This window comes from Ischnura elegans, chromosome X (genome assembly GCF_921293095.1).
Source record: "Ischnura elegans chromosome X, ioIscEleg1.1, whole genome shotgun sequence".
Classification (NCBI taxonomy): Eukaryota; Metazoa; Arthropoda; class Insecta; order Odonata; family Coenagrionidae; genus Ischnura; species Ischnura elegans.
The window spans coordinates 64227026-64245789 of NC_060259.1; the positions used below are offsets into that span (position 1 = coordinate 64227026).

The 18764-nt window shown below is 36.3% G+C and overlaps 1 protein-coding gene across 1 annotated transcript in view; it reads left to right on the forward strand.

Moving 5' to 3' along the window:
* LOC124171168 overlaps positions 1 to 18764 on the forward strand; it is a 343759-nt gene that overhangs the window by 308232 nt on the left and 16763 nt on the right. The window contains exons 8-13 of the mRNA XM_046550309.1: positions 3650 to 3745; positions 4841 to 4975; positions 8204 to 8431; positions 9508 to 9696; positions 12095 to 12294; positions 18587 to 18704. Coding sequence (XP_046406265.1) covers positions 3650 to 3745; positions 4841 to 4975; positions 8204 to 8431; positions 9508 to 9696; positions 12095 to 12294; positions 18587 to 18704 — 966 coding nt within the window. The remainder of the gene's footprint in view (positions 1 to 3649; positions 3746 to 4840; positions 4976 to 8203; positions 8432 to 9507; positions 9697 to 12094; positions 12295 to 18586; positions 18705 to 18764) is intronic.

The window sequence follows — 18764 nt, forward strand, 5'->3', positions numbered from 1 at the left end:
ATAAATAATTGGTTGATAATTATATATTGCAATTCAAGGAATAAAATTGCCCCTTTTTTCCTATTTAGACCTAAGGTGACAAGGTTCTAAAATTTAGGAAAACTGCCAACTACGAAAAATAATATTTTTCCTTTTTTTTGCTATGATATATATTTTTGATACGGAATAAAAAAGTGGAAGAATGTGAGGTGGTTCCTGATTTAAACCGGAGAGCCGCGCCGAAGGTGTAAATTGAACCTCGCCTGTACCGAATTCTTTAAATGAATTGCAATTTCGACCTCGTTGATTTATTTGAATAATCTTTGGGAACGGGAATTAGTTTCTTTCGCATTTCAGAAACTACACTATATCATCCCCTCTGAATATGGCATATAATCTTAATCCTCTAAGTCAGTGGCGCAGCGAGGGGGGAATTTTTGGGGGTTAAAACCCCCCCAGAGCTCACAGAAATTTTAAAGGTGAATCTATTTTACTTAATTGGATTAATATTACTTATTGAATAGTGTGTGTTAACCTGCTCCGTGAACGGGCCAAGTTTACGCAGCAGACTTGGACCTAAACACATTTTTTTACGGTTAATAACACAAATAGCCAACAACTGAATCCGTATAATTTTTATTTCATTAACTGCTTAATAAAACCACTATGCCCAAAAATTCTTAAGATAAAACGTAAGAAAATTCATAGAAAAAAATCCGCGTAAACGTGCTCCGATCCACCCTATGTAGATTCAATAAAGAAAATGTCTTTCTGATAAACAATTTTGATACTCATTTACGTAGTTTTATTGAATTTGTATCCTTATTTTATTATAATAAATTAAACATGATTAAAAACGATACAGCCGCTCTTGATTTATAAAGGGTGTAACTAAACTGTAAGTTCACTGATTGTTAGGCGGTACGAAGTTCGCCAGGTCAGCTAGTTACTTCTAGAATAGTGTGAGGATTAATAAAATATCCCTCAGAAGGCCGTAAAACTAACCATTTTGAACCGTTTATTTTCATTTTTTCCTGGCGGGGGGCCTCCGCACCTCCCGCCTATCCTGGCGGGTATGCCGTACTCCCAGACCCCCCAGTATTAGTTGCGCCTGAAACCCCCCTAGCCTTAATTCCTAGCTGCGCCCATGCTCTAAGTTGGGGTACGTGTTGAGACCTATTGAAGGAGGAATATATTTTAGGATCTATTCCCGACATATGCATTCAGTGTTCGATGCAAGGTGTCTACACAGAGGGGACCCAATTCCGTCGCATAGAAGACTGATACCTGTAGCTCCTTTGGTCGCATTTTAATCGGTTTTCAAAAATGTCCACGGCGCGGTAATGAGAGCAATGCGAACAAATTTTTTCCATTTTTTTGCGGGATAATGTTTGTAATTACGAGGAATAGCATTGAAAAGTAATAAATTAGATAAATCACATCATCATCAATGAAAATTTCGGTAGACACCCCATTATTATACCTTATTTCACCATGAAACGCGGATAATTTTGTCCGTCAGCGACGCGAGTGGCGACTTCTGTAAACCCATTTAAATGCGCGGAGGTTGGAAACACATTTAGAGGCCGACTTGAGGATCCTATTTTGTAATATTCGTGGTCCGATGGAGCTGAGCTCATGTGTCCCATGGTGTCAGTTCGAGCGCTCTACGTTTCTCCTGGTTCTAATTTGTCCCAGCGGGACTAGAGGCCATAATAGATCCTCTTTGTATCGTTCGGATTAATTACTGGTGAACGAAATAGCATTTTCCACTTTTTTAAACTATTTATTGAGACGGCCGATTTCGACACTCTGTCACCGCAGTGTGTAGGGCTCAAATATTACCCGCATAAATGATTGGAATGTATGGGTTAAACGCTAGGTTTGGATGGACAACCATGTTTTTAGTTCAAAATGCAGAGATGGGCTGCATAATTTCCAGGTGTCCATCAGTAAGTTTAGCGGGCAGTATAATTTCAGGATATCCAGCGGTATGTTTTGCAGATAGGGTAATTTCAGGGTATCGTGCTATATGATTATCTCAATTTTTTCCAGCTTTCATGGTGAAATTTCGTGGATTTTCCATATCCAAGAATACTGTATGACATTTTCAGGTTTTTCTAGCTGGTGCACACAATGATTCATCCAAATTAAATGTAGTGCATTCAGAAAACCATGATGGATGTAGTAGTGGCAACTTCAATGTTTCTACCATACAAAAATAGAGTTACCTAAAACCAATTCAAATCTATGGTTTTGAAGAAGGAAAAAGAAATTGGTAATTGACAAACTGGTAAAAAAATATAGAATTTTGTATTCATGAAAATCAAATTCATTTTTGTATCATTTTCATTCATCAAGAAAGTTTGGTGAGAAATATAATGAATTAATTTTAGTATAGAAATGTAAATTTTTCCAATCTAAACTTGAATGATAACAGATGAAAATGTGTCTTTGGCTCTTTGGCTAGAATGCGGCTCTTTTTCCTCGAACAGTGTACATCCTGATCCACTGGCCTCAGTTTTACAATTTAGAAGTAAAAATGCCTCAAAGACAATTTTTTATTAATAGATAGAGATCAAGTATGCATGGCATTAAAATTATTTGGACAAGTGAAATGAATATCTACTCTTACATTTTCTGTTACCCAAAAATAAAACAATGGTAGGTATCAGTTCTCACTCCAGAGTGTAGAGAAATTATTAGGTTTTTAGTTTGATATCCGTGAAAATACTCCAAATACATATAATAGCTTTTAGGTAAAATTTATTTTTACTTATCAATATCATTCATAATCAAGAACATGAGCTCTTGGTGAATTGATGTGTTTAAATACCGACCCTCTGAAAAAAGTGCCTAATTTTTTTAGTGGAAATGAATAAATTATTTGATAAAAACAATGGTGAATAATTTTCAACCTGATGAACGGCAATAGTTCAAATTGTTTTTCAAAGCAAGTTTAATGGTTGATATGTAAATATGTAGTGATGTGTATGAGTAGCATTCCACAACCTACCAGATGATTTATGGCTTTGGAAAGGTCTAAATAAGGAAAACTATGGCATTCTGTTGTAGTCTTTAGAGGGAGCACTTCGAGATTTCATGCTTGGCACTTGATTTTGCTCGTAGAATTGCTCGTGAACTTCTATGTAAATGAGTAACATACTGCTTCAATGAATTGTGAATTCTGAAGCTCTATGAACTAATCTCAGAATGTATAAATTCACCACTATGCAACCAATCAAGAAAATTATGAAGCTACTGCATTTTTTTCACTGCTCCCTAGCCTGGGTAGACTTAAAGAGACTGAGGCCTTATTTTAAAGTAAAAACTCGCCATTAGTAGTCCCTCCTCTTGAATTGCATTTTTATTTTCAATATTTTAAAAATCATTGCAAATTTTCCCTTAAAATTTGCATCCATATATTTTATTACCACAAGTTTCATTTTATCCCAGTGAGTGGTAACTTTTTGATTTAAATTTCTCATTTCTGTCTCGTGTGTTTCTTTAATTTTTCTGTTCTGTCATTAAGAACAGCATAAGATCAATTAAAGCAAACACATCAAGAGTAATGAGAAGTATTCCTTCGCGAAAAGCCAAAACTTGTGAATTTTTGGCCAGTTGAACTTTGAAAAGTAATCAGCGACCTCCCTCTCTCTGTGTCTTCCAGGCTATACCTACCACCCATTCAACGGAGTGATATGCAACGATACCATATTAGCAACGGGTGTCTTCTCTTCCAAAGAACTCTGGAGGCTATCTAAAGGTATGTAGAGAAGGTATATTGACATGGTGGTGGCAAATAAATGAGGAATAATACTTAAACATGAAATACTGACCACTTGAATTCCGTGTCATAAGAAAGAAGGGACTTATTTCACGATATTATTTCTTGTATTTAGTACAATAATAATGGTTTTTGCGAGGCATAAAATACCGAACACCTGAGTGCAGTGATGCTCAATGTATAAAACATTTATTTTGTGGTATTCTATGTAAATCACCATAGATCACAACGTATTTGATGCAGATAGGTCTAGTTATTGTAATGTGCATAAAACCTAATTACAGATCTTTGGGACACTTAATTACTTTAGGTGTAATATATTGGCCATTTTTAATTCATAATTTCTATATACTCCATGAATTATTCTTTAGAATTTGGAGTACAAAGATGGCTGATTCATTTTCCAAGGCAATTGCTTTTTTATTGTCTATCTCACTAATATGTGTATGTGTGCTTTTTTGCATGGATTAATTATGCCTTTCAAGTTTCCTAATCACACCTGAATTGATCCCAATTTTTTAAATACTACTAGTTAAGCTTATGAAATGTGTTAAGCAATGTTGAAGTTCATAATTTGATCATTTATGAAAGTAGAATGGACTATAATTGAATCACCATTATTGTTGGCTAGAGTCCATTGTTATGGAGATCGCTCAACTAAAAAGTTTTTCCTATTGGGATTATCCTCTACTGCCATTAATGATATAGTGTATTCCAATCTTTGAAAGCACCGATTTTGAATTTTTAAATCAGATGTAATGATACTAAAAAGAAAAATGACAGTTTTTAATCATTTTTAAACCTTGTCATTATACTTGGAAAAAATACCAGACAAAATTATCAATGGTTTATCCATGTCTTTTTTGGTTGAGTAAATAGCTGTATTGAATATTTTCTTGGAACCATTTCATAATCATGGTAATATTAAGGCATTTATGAAGGAAATACTTTTTCAATAGATACCATGAATAATGATGGGTAGTAATTGCATGACTTCAATTTACGAAAGCACTAAAATCATTCTTCATTAGAAATTATATGGAGATAATGAGGTGTTTGTTTTTAATGTTACAGCTTCTGTCATGCAAGGGGCAAATGGGATGCAGCCACCAGTTAATACAATAAAAATAGAAAATCCTGGTTACTACTGCAACAGCTACACTCCACCTGCTCCTGATCATTCCTCTCTTATGGCATCAGGAGTATACAGTAAGTTTTGACTCCATCAATGATTTTGTTGTGCTTGAAGACCAAAGGTTGCTAATTCCTTTTCCGGAGTTATTGCTTGTTTATTTAATAGCTCACTAATATGAGTATACATATTTATTGACACACCTGAATAATCTCTTAAAGGTGTGAAAAATTTAATTTTTTACCCTCTGATCAAATTTAATCCATAAATAAGATAAAAGCACTTGACAGCTGATGGGAAACTACAAATGAATGAACATGTTCAAGCATCTAAGAGTCTAGAAATATGGCAACTGACGGCATATTTTCTATCACTGTTACTGAAAAGTTTATTATTTTTCACCACAACCTAGTTACTAGCAAATATTTTTAATTGTAAAATTGGTCTCAGTTTTACCAGAAGCATAAACCAATTTTACATATGCTGCCCAAAGATAGTGTTTTTGTAATGCCTTTTGGATGATTTTCTGGGAAGGCACTATCAAAAAGTAGTTAGTAGATGAGAATATGAACTTATTTTCTCTCTTATAAAAATATTTTCAACTTTTTCATTTAATAGGGCGACTTTTTTGGTTGCTTTATATCTGTTCCTTAGTTAAATACATAATTGCAATTTCATGCTTTCATACACATCATTGTCTGACAAGACAAAGGTTTGCTAAGATGTGAGACTAAGATGTGCCATGCATGACTTTTTCTCATCAAAAAAGTGTGCAGCTGACTTGAGTAAATAAGATATTTTACCGTCTTCTGAAAATATCTTATTAAAAAGTACTACTTTTTGACTTTTTTTTATCTCTAAAGGATATTTGCTTCTGATTGGAAAGTTATGACTGTGAATTGGACAGTAGCGGTAGCCAAGAATGAAGAGGGTTAAAATGTGGCCTGACTATATATATTTTGACTATATATTTTCCTATGAATAATGTTTTCCTATAAATTATGATGGGAAACTACAAATGAATGAACATTTTTAACCATCTATGAGTCCAGAAATATGGCAACTGACAGCATATTTTCAATCACTGTTACTGAAAAGTTAATTATTGCTCACCACTACCTAGTTGCTAGCAAATATTTTTAATTGTTAAATTGGTCTCAGTTTTACCAGAAGCAGAAACCGATTTTACATATTCTGCCCAAAGTGTTTTTGTAATGACAATTAGCTATGTCTCTCTCTTAACCCAGAAAAGGGGTGTGCAGGGTGTTAATGACACCCCATGGTTCTTCTATGACCCATCGTGGTATCTACAGTGTTGTTAGTTCTTATACATTCATCTCTCATACATTTTGACAAAATACTGCCGGTATCCCATAAAATTTTCATTCCACTTCAGGATCGGAACAAGTTAAAGTGTCCTTGGGTGTCACCTACACCCCACGCACCCTTCCACGTTCCTCTTCCGAGCCTTAGGACTTCCCCTGAGCTTTTTCCTTTCATGAGAGCTAATTTTTTTTCTCTTTTAGAACATAGAACATTACATTCAGCATGTTTAATAAGATATTTCATTCCTTGAAACCCAAAGTTGTAAAGTTAACATCAAATATGTTGCCAAATGTCAAATAACGTACATGTACAAAACTTCAGTTGAATACATTTCTCCCATTATCAATTTTATGGTCATAGTATAAAAGTAAATATTTAGTATTAATGTAATTCCGTGCAGCGGTTTTGGGGGATAAACCCCCCCCCCCGAGAGCTCAGGCAATTTTTTAAGTTTAATCCATTTTATTCATTTGGATTAATGTTACTTATAGAATAGTGTAAGGATAATTAAAGTATCCCTCAGAAGGCCTTAAAACTCACCATTTTTAGCCATTTATCTTAAATTTTTCCTGGCAGAGGGCCCTCACACCTCCCGCTTACCCTGGCAGGTATGCCATACCCCCAGACACCCCAGTATTTGTTGCCCCTGAAACCCCCCTAGACTTAATTCCTAGCTGCACCCCTGATTCTGTGGACCTATTTAATGAAGAACACAACATAGCTGTATCAAATCAAGTAAAGAGAAAAAAAATACGGCGCTTTAAGTACGATTAGAAGGCGTGTGCCTTCTAACGTTACATTTCGCTGCACGCCCTCCCTGGGTTAAATTTCCCCCTGGGTGTACCTCTTACACAAGCTCATAGGGTAATCCTGGACAAAGTTAAATGTGTGAGGCAATCAGGTAGCATGTGTCTCTTTTGTAATGAGAAGAATTAATCTCTTTTTCCCTCATTTTATTCTCCCTGTTATGATATGCTATCACTGACACTGCACCTGTCATTTACTGAAAACAGAAAATGCAAGATTTTTTCGGAAAAGATGTGTTGGGATCTTCATCCCTTATGAAAATTAATTAATATTTTTTTATATCTAATGAAACTTGATTTTGGCATCACTCTTATGTTAAACACTGAACGTTGTGCATTTTGCATTGCCAGAGTATGCCAACATTAGGTACCTAATTAGTGTGTGTAACTACAATATTTTGTGGAATTTTAGCCTTTTTCCCCATTTATAATATGTCATCACTGTAATTAATGTTTCTAATGATATGTAGATTACATTGGCAACCAGGTATTAATGCATGTGTGTCCTAACAACTTAACAGTGGCAAAATATCGGGGGGATAAGGTGGTAGATTCTCCCCCCAAAAGCCTCAGAGATTCATTTTATAGTATACTAATGTTTTCCCTGTTGTGATGATTCCCCATGGAATAACGAGTGAAACCCATATTTTAAGTGTCACAATGATGTAAAATGTATTTCCAGGCATGTATGTCATTTTAAAAAAATTTTCCCCAATTGCCTGGGGGGGTCGCCCATCCAGGCTCCCTCATGCCCCCAAAGCATATTCTTAGTTACGCCACTTCAACTAAAGATCACTTTAATGCAGGCACACCATTTTTAATTTGTGCATTGATTTCCGAGGTATGTACCATATCATAAGCGTAGATTTAAAATCTTCTTTGCTTTAGATCAAGGAATAAAATTTTTGGTCCAATTATGTTATTGCTCCACAATTAAGATGGAAAAAATGAATGATTTTTAGAATGCTGATCATTTTGACCTTAAGAAATATTAATTGTTAAATAACCATAATTTTACTGTCAACAAGTTGGGTTTTTTCCTCCGCTAAAACTTTCCAAAGCTTTCTTTCTCAGGCTTCATTTCTTCCTGTTCATGACTATTTAGCTATCGTTAATTTGTGCCCGGTGGTTTCTTGTCAACTTTAACTAATGGATGAGTTATCATCTCCACAGGTCCACTGTCACTACCCCGCAGCTCACAGAGTCCTGGAGGCGAACCTCGAAATAAACGCCTCCGCCGTTTGAGTTCAACGGAGGAAGAGATGGACCTAGGTGGTGGGGGAGGTGGGAATGGAGGCCCACCTCCATCGGGAAGAGATAAAGGAGGAGATGTACCCTACTACGGACAAAGCCCTGCTTCTCTCTCCAGCCAGGCTAGCTGGCACTCAGATGTTGAACATGGTACGCCACAATAAATATGTTCAATGCTCTGTGATTGAGATTATCTTACCTGTTTCCAACTATCTGTTTATCCTGTTCAACCCTGAGGAATATTTCAAAGTAAATATTCCCACATTTTGTTTGATCACTGTAGTCAACAGGTACATAGTGTTTGGGAGGGATGGGAAACGTCTCCTTAGTGATATTCCTTCTTTTCCTTTTTCCTTGGGTCACACATCCACTCTAGGGATTCATATTTTTACCAGTTTTATCCAGAGGTAAAGAGTTTTCATGCTGATATGAATTTCATTACTTATGTGCTCTTAAACTTTAGCCTTATTGAATGCAAGCATGGTTTAAACACTTCCACTTTTTCTAGTTTGTTCGTTTTTTAAAGCTTTTTGCAGAAAATATTTGATACTTTTTCTGAAAAATTCATTGCTCTAATGAAACATTTCTGAGAATTGTCTTGCTCTTTTGCTCATACGATAATTATGCTTTAATGTTATGTACAAGGGCAAATTTCTGGTCCAGAAAAATGCTTGAATTTGCTTAAAACAAGAAAGAAGTCTCCTTATGAAGAATCCATTTTCTTCTCCTTGGTGGTAAGCTATGGTTTGCATTAGATGAAGAGTTTAATTTGAGAAAACTGTCTTAGGATTTTTGTTGTTTGTGTATATAGTGTGTTTGTTCAATGACTGGTCTGTTTTTTTTTCTTTTTTTGAGCTTGAAAAGAACTGCATGACAATGCTTGATTAGAATATTTTACCTTCAAATGGGAGTGTTTTCTTTGAAGGTAAAATATTTTCTGCTTTGAATAGTCCAAAATAAATGCCTACCAAATAAAATTTAGCCTAGCTCAGTAACAATGGTTTTATGATCTGTAACAGGTGATTACTTATTTGCCAAGAATGGGATGTTTTTTGGAATGAAGAATTTTTTGAAAGGCTTTTTAAGTGCTTCATAGTCCCTTAGTACTACAGAAGCCTCACTAAATTTGTCTCAAAAAATCTACAGAACTATCAAAGGATATTGCCTCAGTTCTTAGACTAGTGTAGAATGCAGATAAGACTCCTTAGTGGAACGATTGCTTACAGGTCCACCTTCCGTGCATTCACCCCACCTGGTGCATGCTGGGAAGGTTGTGAAGCCTGAGACGTCGAGCTTTTCTCCAGTTTCTAGCGGGGCTCTACCCCCCGTTAGAACACCAAGTAACGAGGAACCTATATCTAGTCATGAGAACCGTCACCCAAGTCGGACTGTGGTTAGCCCCCATGGTCGGGAAGGTAGGTGGTGCTGGAAGGAACCTGATGGGGGATACTGGGAAGTTGAAAGGGAAAGAAGGATCGCAAGGGAGATTTTGAATGGAGTGATCTGAGAATATGTTGACTGAGAATATTTTCTCTGTTTCAAACACTAGATTTTTTGACTTAGAACTTTCAGGTGTTGGAGGCCATCTTGAGCTCTTTGCCAAATGCAGGTGATTAAGAGTGAGATAATGCCCTCTTTGATTGACACCATATCCTTGTGCCATTAACCACCTAATCAGTCTGTAGGAAACTAAACACCCATTTCTTTCTTTGATTATTCCTATTAATGACTCATATACTGACACACTGAAACCATGTGGTTAACCTTGCAAGGTGTCATCTATAATATAGTAACCAATCTTAATCCTTTTATTTCAGTAATCCTCTCCTCATTGCATGATGTCAGGCTCATCTGTTAACAGGTACTTCTGTGGTTCAGTGTGTTAGCTGTGTGGTTCTATTGGTGTGTTGTTCTTTTCTTGGCTGTCTCACAGGTTGCTGTTGTCTTGGAAGTGACTCTGTCAATATTTTAAATGAGGTGAATCTGAAAACCTGGGATACTTAATGGCTATTACCAGCTTCATCTTTTCTCTTTCAAAACCTAGTGATGTTTAACTGTTATTACTACCTTTCTTTGTAATAGAAAGACTGCATTTTTATAGTTGATCCTTCTTTAAGAGCATTCTCAGACAGCTGAACCACTATATCTTTTCTCTGTTTTCATACACCATAGATATCTTTGTGCCATCTGTATTTAAAATTGCCTTATTTTGGAGAAAGAATAATTTGTGTGCTTTTGCCATTCATTTGTCAAGAGAGAGTCACCTGTTTTGGTTTTGTAATTTAAATATCCTTTCTTCTTGCTTCAAAATAAACTTACTGCACATTATTTTGGATTTAAATTGAATACATACTCTTCTGCAGCTTATTAATGTTGTTTGAATGTTTAGGATGTCGTCATGCAATACCAAAAATTTCTCAGTACCACGTTCATTTCAATTTTTTCACGCAGTGTTTCCTTCCATTTACCCATGATCCTCTTTATGTTAAGATAATGTTTATTGCTGCACCAAAATATTGTCTAGCTTTTTGATGTGGAAATGGATTGGAATTTATAAGTTCATTATTGCTATAAATTTTTAACTACTTTTTCTAACTGGCATTAGTATTTAAAAATTCCCAGCATCCATTTTTATTTCTTAATGGATTTTATAATACCTATAAGTAATTCTCATGTCCTAATAATGAAATAAACTGATGATTAATGTTTTAAGTAAAGCAATTATTGGGCAGCTATAAACACCGAAGTTTCACAATGTACTCTCAATTTGTGCAAACGCTCTCCAATATTCATACTGAATTTTATACCTCTCTCAAAGCCCATGTAAAAGGAATAGTAGAGCATTTGTACTATTTTTCAGCTTATCTTTAAAGTGGTGCTTGAAAAAAGTTGGATACCTAACTCATTTGATGATTTCTTGATGATTGCTGCTGCAATAAAATCAATGATTTTCCCATTCTGGGGTATCGGGTGTGTCGGATACTGCTGCAGTATGATTTTGGAGAGAATTAGCATAAATTCATTAAGAGTCATACTGACTGCACCCTGGCTCTGGCTGTCTCTGTGGCACCAAAGACAAATGTCTATCATTTATGTAAGCTTTTATTTTCATTGTATTTGACACAATGTCTGCTTGTAATTATAAAAGCTAGCATGTTGGATTGTTAATAGATATGGCTTTGTGTGTTTAAAGCCTCATATTTGACAGTATTCATCTTTTTAAAGCATCTGCTATTGTTGCTAATGTGAATTAAAGGTTATTATCTGAAGCATTGTGATCATCAGAAAATTTTGTGAAGCTAAGCTTTTAATAATATCATGGATCATTTAAAATGGGCTCCCAGTCATAAGCACTGTATTAGTATATCAATTTGATCATTTATGATCAAAGATTTTTGTATTTATTCCTATAAATCCATACAATTTGGCACAGTTGTATTATTTTTTAAATTAAGGGTCTGCCAATATTTTTTCAATGCTCTAAACATACACTCAAAATAAGACTTTATATAATATATTTACAGGGGGGATTGTAAAAAGGTGAAAAGATCAGATTTCATGAGGATCAATACTACAATTAATTTAAAAATTAGAACTTGAATATTTCATATCCAGCTATTAAAGAGTACTAATTGGCATAGATTAACTGTCTTATCCACTGTTAAAAAGTAGATGACAATTGGAAATCACATTTCATAAATCAGTCAAAGATCATTTTGGATTGGATTTGTAAATAATTGGAAATGGTAGACAATGGTTATCTAAAATTTTCTGTCAGTAAGATAGATTACTCATATCGCTCCGTTATTGCAGGTATACCCCCTCAGCACAGCTCTGTGTCATCAATTGCAGCATCTGGAATCAGTGGGGGTCACTCGGCTCCATATTACCAGCAAGGCCCTGATCAATCTCAGCATAGTCCTACCAAGTACCCTGAAAATGGCCATGACACACTGTCTGATTTTGTGACATTTGTCTGCCAAGAGGCCGAAAACACCCAGCAGGGATCCCAGGTAATTACCTTCCATGTGAGTTGACTTTAAATCTCTGCATGTTTATTAGACAATAGTGAATACATTTAATTTAATATAGAAATTATCATAGTTTACATAAGAGACTATGTTTAAATTATGTGAATACAACTCAAATAAACTGATTTCAGTGTTATTTGATGGAAAAAAAAGTTCTCATCATAGTGAACACAGCAAAGATGTATTTAAGTATGTATACCGAGACTAGCCACGGTGATAACTTTTATGGAGTCACCCGCAATGCACAAATTGTGTGAAAAATCCACAGAGGAAAAATCATTCGCCTTGACCGGGATTCGAACCCAGATCCCTCGATATCTGGGGGAAATTTCCACAGGGGAGAATGATGCCTTGGGTAGCTTAACTGGCTAAAGCACTCGGCCGGAAATCGAGGGATCCGGGTTCGAATCCCGGTCAAGGCGAATGATTTTTCCTCTGTGGATTTTTCGAACACAGCAAAGAGTTATTCCACAAGGTGTTCATTGCTGTGGCGGTTAATGTCAAATCAGAGCTGTGGAACCCCCCCATCACTGCCCTTTACTGTTCCCTTCTCCTCCTCACCCCTACCATCTCAAAGAAATGTATGGATATTTAAAATGTACCGACTCATTACCTTAAAATGGTGTGCATATGCTGCTCCTTTCTGCTTCAGAATTATTTAATCAGCCCTGGCATTGAGCCCTTGCACTTAGAACGTAATTGTCCTCTCAATGGAGGGAATCATAGGTGCAATGGTGACTATTCCGTTGGGAGGTCTTAATCTGCTTGAGAAACACCTCTTGTATGAGATCTATCACTATCTGATGGATGGTGCATAGTTTACGTTGAGTGTGCATATGTGTAATTGCATTTTCTACCAGATGAGGAGAATCCCCGCGCATTCCTGCTGAATTTTACCTTGCCAGCACCAGCCTTGGCACGTACTGTATTACCCTTCCTCTTGAGGTGAATTCACAACACTACATATGCAATGGATCAGTACAGAAAAATCACTTTGGTTGTATTCAGAAAGCCCATTTGTCTTATTTTCATGTATTAAATGTGCTCCAGCACTTCATCACTCTAGCAACGCTGGTTTATTACTGTCGGCTACTAGCTGGCGACTATTGCGTTATTTTCAAGACTAACTGTTTGTATTGAAAATGAAGCAAGTCATCAAAACAAGTTGACAGTAATAAACAGTGACTGATGAAACTATAATGTTTTGTTTTTAGTTTGAGAATGTGAACATATTTATGAATAGTAATGCAAAAATTATCATTAAAAATTCCATCTGGAAATTAATCACTTCCCATTTTAAATGTGCTGAAACCTTTCTCTAGTGGATCATATCGGTTCCAACGAATATTTTGAGGTACATGAAGGACATTTTTAATTATAATGCTGAGGAATTGAGCACTGTCCTTTGAAGATGTCTGTAAGAAGCCCACCCCAGGCACATATTCAGAAATTTGCTTCATGTGGAGCTTGGGTGTTATACCTGTTGCCTAAGCTTATATTTTGTTATCAATCCACAAACATTGGAAAACAATGCATTTCATCAAATACATGAAATATATTTCATTTGGAATTTTCTAAAAGTTAAATGCATCATTATTAATTGGCAGACATGAAATATAACTATGTATTTCAAAAAACGGAGTGTCAAAGGATATGCGCCCCTGGGCAAGTACATACCCAGTGAGAAATGGGTGGTGGAATCCACGTGGAGATGTAACGTGGATACCACGTGTTTTTGGTCGTGGAATCAACGTGGAACCCACGTGGAAATTTGGTGGAAAAATTAAAACAGCAGTAGGTGCTGTCCTAAAACCATTAAAACCTCAACCACTCTATATCTAAACCTTTTATATATGTGTCTACGATTTTTCATGTGCTCTCATGGCTGGCTTTCCACGAATTATATAAAAATAGAATGTGCGATACATTTTCACATAACTAGCGTGGTTTCAGGATGATAAATGACGCAATGTCACCAGAGGGTTAAGTTCCACAAATTAGAAATTCTGTTTAACATTTTATGCTAATCACCACAAATCCACTTGAAATCAACGTGGATTCCACGTGGGTCCAACCACTCAATATCCACCACCACCATATATCCACGAGTCAACGTGGATTCCACGTGGGTTCCACGTGGATTCCACCACCCATTTCTCACTGGGTAGTCTCCTCAGCAGATTTATTGTGGCTGGACGTGCAAAGGGAAAAGCTTTGGGGGGGGGGGGGAACTGGAGCCTCCAAAGCATCCCCCCTGGCTACACTGGGTACATGCCTGGCCCATTCTATCAAAAAAAATTTCAGATATGTAATTGGACAGTATAGAACATCGTTTCTATGGAAACAGTTGGTAACCATTAGGCAGGGATGCCCATCCCTCTCAATGCTGATAACATGTTCCCCCAAAAAGCAACTCCTGCCCTTACTGTGGCAGAGTATAATATATATTTTTATAAATTCCCCAATTTTTTATTCCTCACAAAAGTAGTTTTCTATGGTTAATTTTGAGCCATAAATATCCTCCATGTGGGTGTGGCCCTGCTATTATCTGTTCACTTTATGTTTTCGGGTAAGCTTTTGTGAGAGCCCCAGGCTCTCTCAGAAGGCTTCACTAATTGGAGAGGGGTAGTTCGCTGACGACAGAGAGCAAGAACCAACTTAACGTTGCCAAATGTACACAGCCACCCTAGTTTGTCACTGAAAACATGTGAGTCATGGGTGGCCACAGGTATTTTGGGCCCATTGGTGAAAGGCATACTTTAACCCTCAGACTGCGGGAGCATTTATATACGTTTTCTACGCTGACTGTGGAAAAACGTTTGACCATTGCTCGACTACCTTCTTCAGTTTCCCAAGATTTTTATTGTTTCCTGGGTAGAGCCCAGGTGCACTTTTCCATACTGTAGGGACCGCTATTGCAGCTTAACCATTTTACTGCCAGCCCATTTCTGGTGGGATGTACGAAGACTGCCAAGGCTATTTTCCAGAATTAGCAACATTTCAGATTTAAAAATTTTTCAGCTTCTTAATTTTATTTGATACGTCTAGATTTTTTTCCCAATTCTTAAGATATATATTTATATCTTATAATCATAGATAGATTATGGGGGTTTATATAAATCACAGCCGTTGAAAAGGCCACAATCATGAAAAAAAAGTGAAATAATTCGGGCCAATTCAATAACTGTGGAAATGTGCCAACCAGCTTTGGCAGTTTTCGCTTAACCAGCGAGGGCCGAGATATCGGCCCGGTAGCAGTAAAAGGGTTAAGACTCTCCCAGACCTTTCCAAAAATACAAAATGTTTGAAAACGTTCCCACAGCCTAAGGATTAAAGACAGACAAGGAGAACGCGTGAGGCTTTGCAACACTGCTCCACAAGCAAATTCACGATATGAACACGACGGAGGTCTGAGAGAGTTGAATTTTCAAAGTGGTAGGCCACACCTACTGTCTGCTGATTGGCAAAGGGATGGTCACGTGTCAAGAAACTTTCTCTCCCTTCACCACCAATTGCTTTAGCCACACTGGCTCACCCACAAGGATAAAATGAGCAGAGCTCTGTAGGGAATTGTTTTAGAACATAATAGTAATAATTATAATATTTTCTCTTTGCCCACAAGCTCCAAATCAGTAGCATTGAACACTCAGATTAGGAACATCAGTTTAATATTTGTTCCTTATCAGGAACCTCAGTTCCATACCTGTTCCAAATTTGAACTAAGGAATTTCAAATCTGACTTTAATTGGGAACTGATATGAAATTTTTGATTGGGCTGAGCTTATGTAAATAATATATCTAGAGTAATCTTAGTGGAGAGTTTGTTACATTAATATGATGGGGAATATTACTGGAAAGGCTCATCTCCTTCAATTTTAAACAAATTTCTAACTTTATTGTTTTATTGAAGCAGGAAAATTAAAAATTTTTCCGAAATATTTAAGATGGTACCGTTTGTATTCGAATAAATACTGATTACAAATATTTTATGACATCATTACTTAGCTGTATTCATAGCCTATTTAAATTTTTGCAAATACTGTCCACCTGTCTGTTCAAGCGGCACTTGGGCAGGCCAATTTCCGCATGTGCACAAATCATGATTGCCATTCAAAATGGTGATCTTGACTAATGCTGCTCTTATGTTGCCATTTCAAACTGGTTTTCAATGTTTATTTCAATGTTATCTTATTCAGCATATATCTTCATACTATCAGAACCATATTTTACAATTTTAATAGTTCCTAAAACTGCCTACCTAAAATTTATAAGGTGTTTTCTGATGTACTAGCCATAGCTTTCATTTTGGAACACCCTTGAAAAATCACTGTTAACTTAATGCACCCTTAGTAGTCTATAAATGATAGATTTGGTCAAAATATGGGACATATTTGACTATATACATACATGATTAAAAATGATCTTCCTTGGTGTGGGTAAATGGAGATACAAAATCTTCCCTTCAAATTTACGGCTAGCTGTAGATTCCTCTTATCTATTTTAATATATTTTCAAGTAAACAAACTTACAGTAATAATTTTTAAAAGGGTGCCATTTATTACTTACAGTAATAATGTTACCATGCCTATATTACTGAGTAAATCACAACTTCTATACATTGAATTACATAAACAATTATGAGTGGTAATTAGGGACTTAGTTTTTATTCTTGACACATGAAGTCATTAAAAGGGTTTGTCTGATATCCTCATGCATCCATTTTGCTAGAAAATATGTTATTCTATACATTTTGAATGCCTCCCCTGGATAGGTACAATTCTTTTGAGGAGTTAGTTGGCTGCACATTTGATCTGTTGTAAAATATCTCAGCCATGGAAAGATTAACAGTAGGGTTTGAAGGGCACAGCTCCACAAGCATCTTATCAAACTTCATGATAATGATATTTCGTGGACAAGAGTTAAAGTAATAATTTTGCAGTAAATAAAAAAGAAAATTCTTGTAATTGAGTTGCCTCATTATCATTTTGGTCAAAATATTTATGAGGAAACTGCGGAACACAAAATTGACCCTCCAACATCATAATTCTAACTCTGATCTCTCTGTTGGTCTCAGCTGTTAAAAAATAGTTCATTGTAATGCAATGAAAATTTTCACTTGCGAACGGAAGAAAATAATCATTCAACTAGCAATAACTAGTAATCCTTCATTTTGACTCATATTCAACTGCTTTATTCAAGTAAAATTTTTGAATTTTTTCGTACATATTAATGGCAAAACATGAAAAGCAGTGTTGGTATAAATGTTGAAAACCCCACCAACTATTACTTTCCTATGGTACTCAATAATTTGTGCCTCAGAAACTAGTTCAAAAGGGCCCAGCCCTAATGAGTAGAGGGAGAATCAGGGTGAGCAAACGAAGCATCCCCTGTTTCTCATGCCATTTAACGTGCACATTGAGGAAATGGTATGGGAGGCACAAAAAACATTCAGTGCTGGAGTTCAAGTGTTGGATTGATGTGTTGAATCAAATTTATGGATTATCAGATTTATAAATGAAATGGTCCTAATGGCTTGCAAGCACTGGTGGATGTCCTTACCCAGTGAGAAATGGGTGGTGGAATCCACGTGGAACCCACGTGGAAATGTAACGTGGATACCACGTGTTTTTGGTCGTGGAATCAACGTGGAACCCACGTGGAAATTTGGTGGAAAAATTAAAACAGCAGTTGGTGCTGTCCTAAAACCATTAAAACCTCAATCACTCTATATCTAAACCTTCTATATATGTGTCTACGATTTTTCATGTGCTCTCATGGCTGCCTTTCCATGAATTATATAAAAATAGAATGTGCGATACATTTTCACATAACTAGCGTGGTTTCAGGATGATAAATGACGCAATGTCACACCAGAGAGTTAAGTTCCACAAATTAGAAATTCTGTTTAACATTTAATGCTAATCACCACAAATCCACTTGAAATCAACGTGGATTCCACGTGGGTCCAACCACTCAATATCCACCACCACCAAATATCCACCACTCAACGTGGATTCCACGTGGGTTCCACGTGGACTCCACCACCCATTTCTCACTGGGTAGTAAACAAAGCAAGAAAAATGCCATGAATTTATATCATCGATAACTAATTTTTTTAAATTATGCGTTCAGTGTTGAACAAATTTTAAGTGCACCAATTAATTCAAGGTAATCATTTACTTGTTACTAATGAATTTGACCGCTATAATTTTAAATACATATAATCAATTTATTCATGTCATTTCATCTTCATGTATTGAACGTGTCATTTCAGTCACAACCTGGGACCTCCAGAAGCCCATCCAAGCTATCACAGTACTACCCGAGCTCAATGCTTCCACCCCCACCACCTCCACCAATGGCACGACCTGTGGCTATCATTCGATCAACAGGTTGGTACTTAACATTTAGTTGCCATATTTTTAAACAGGACAAATTTTGTCTCAACATAA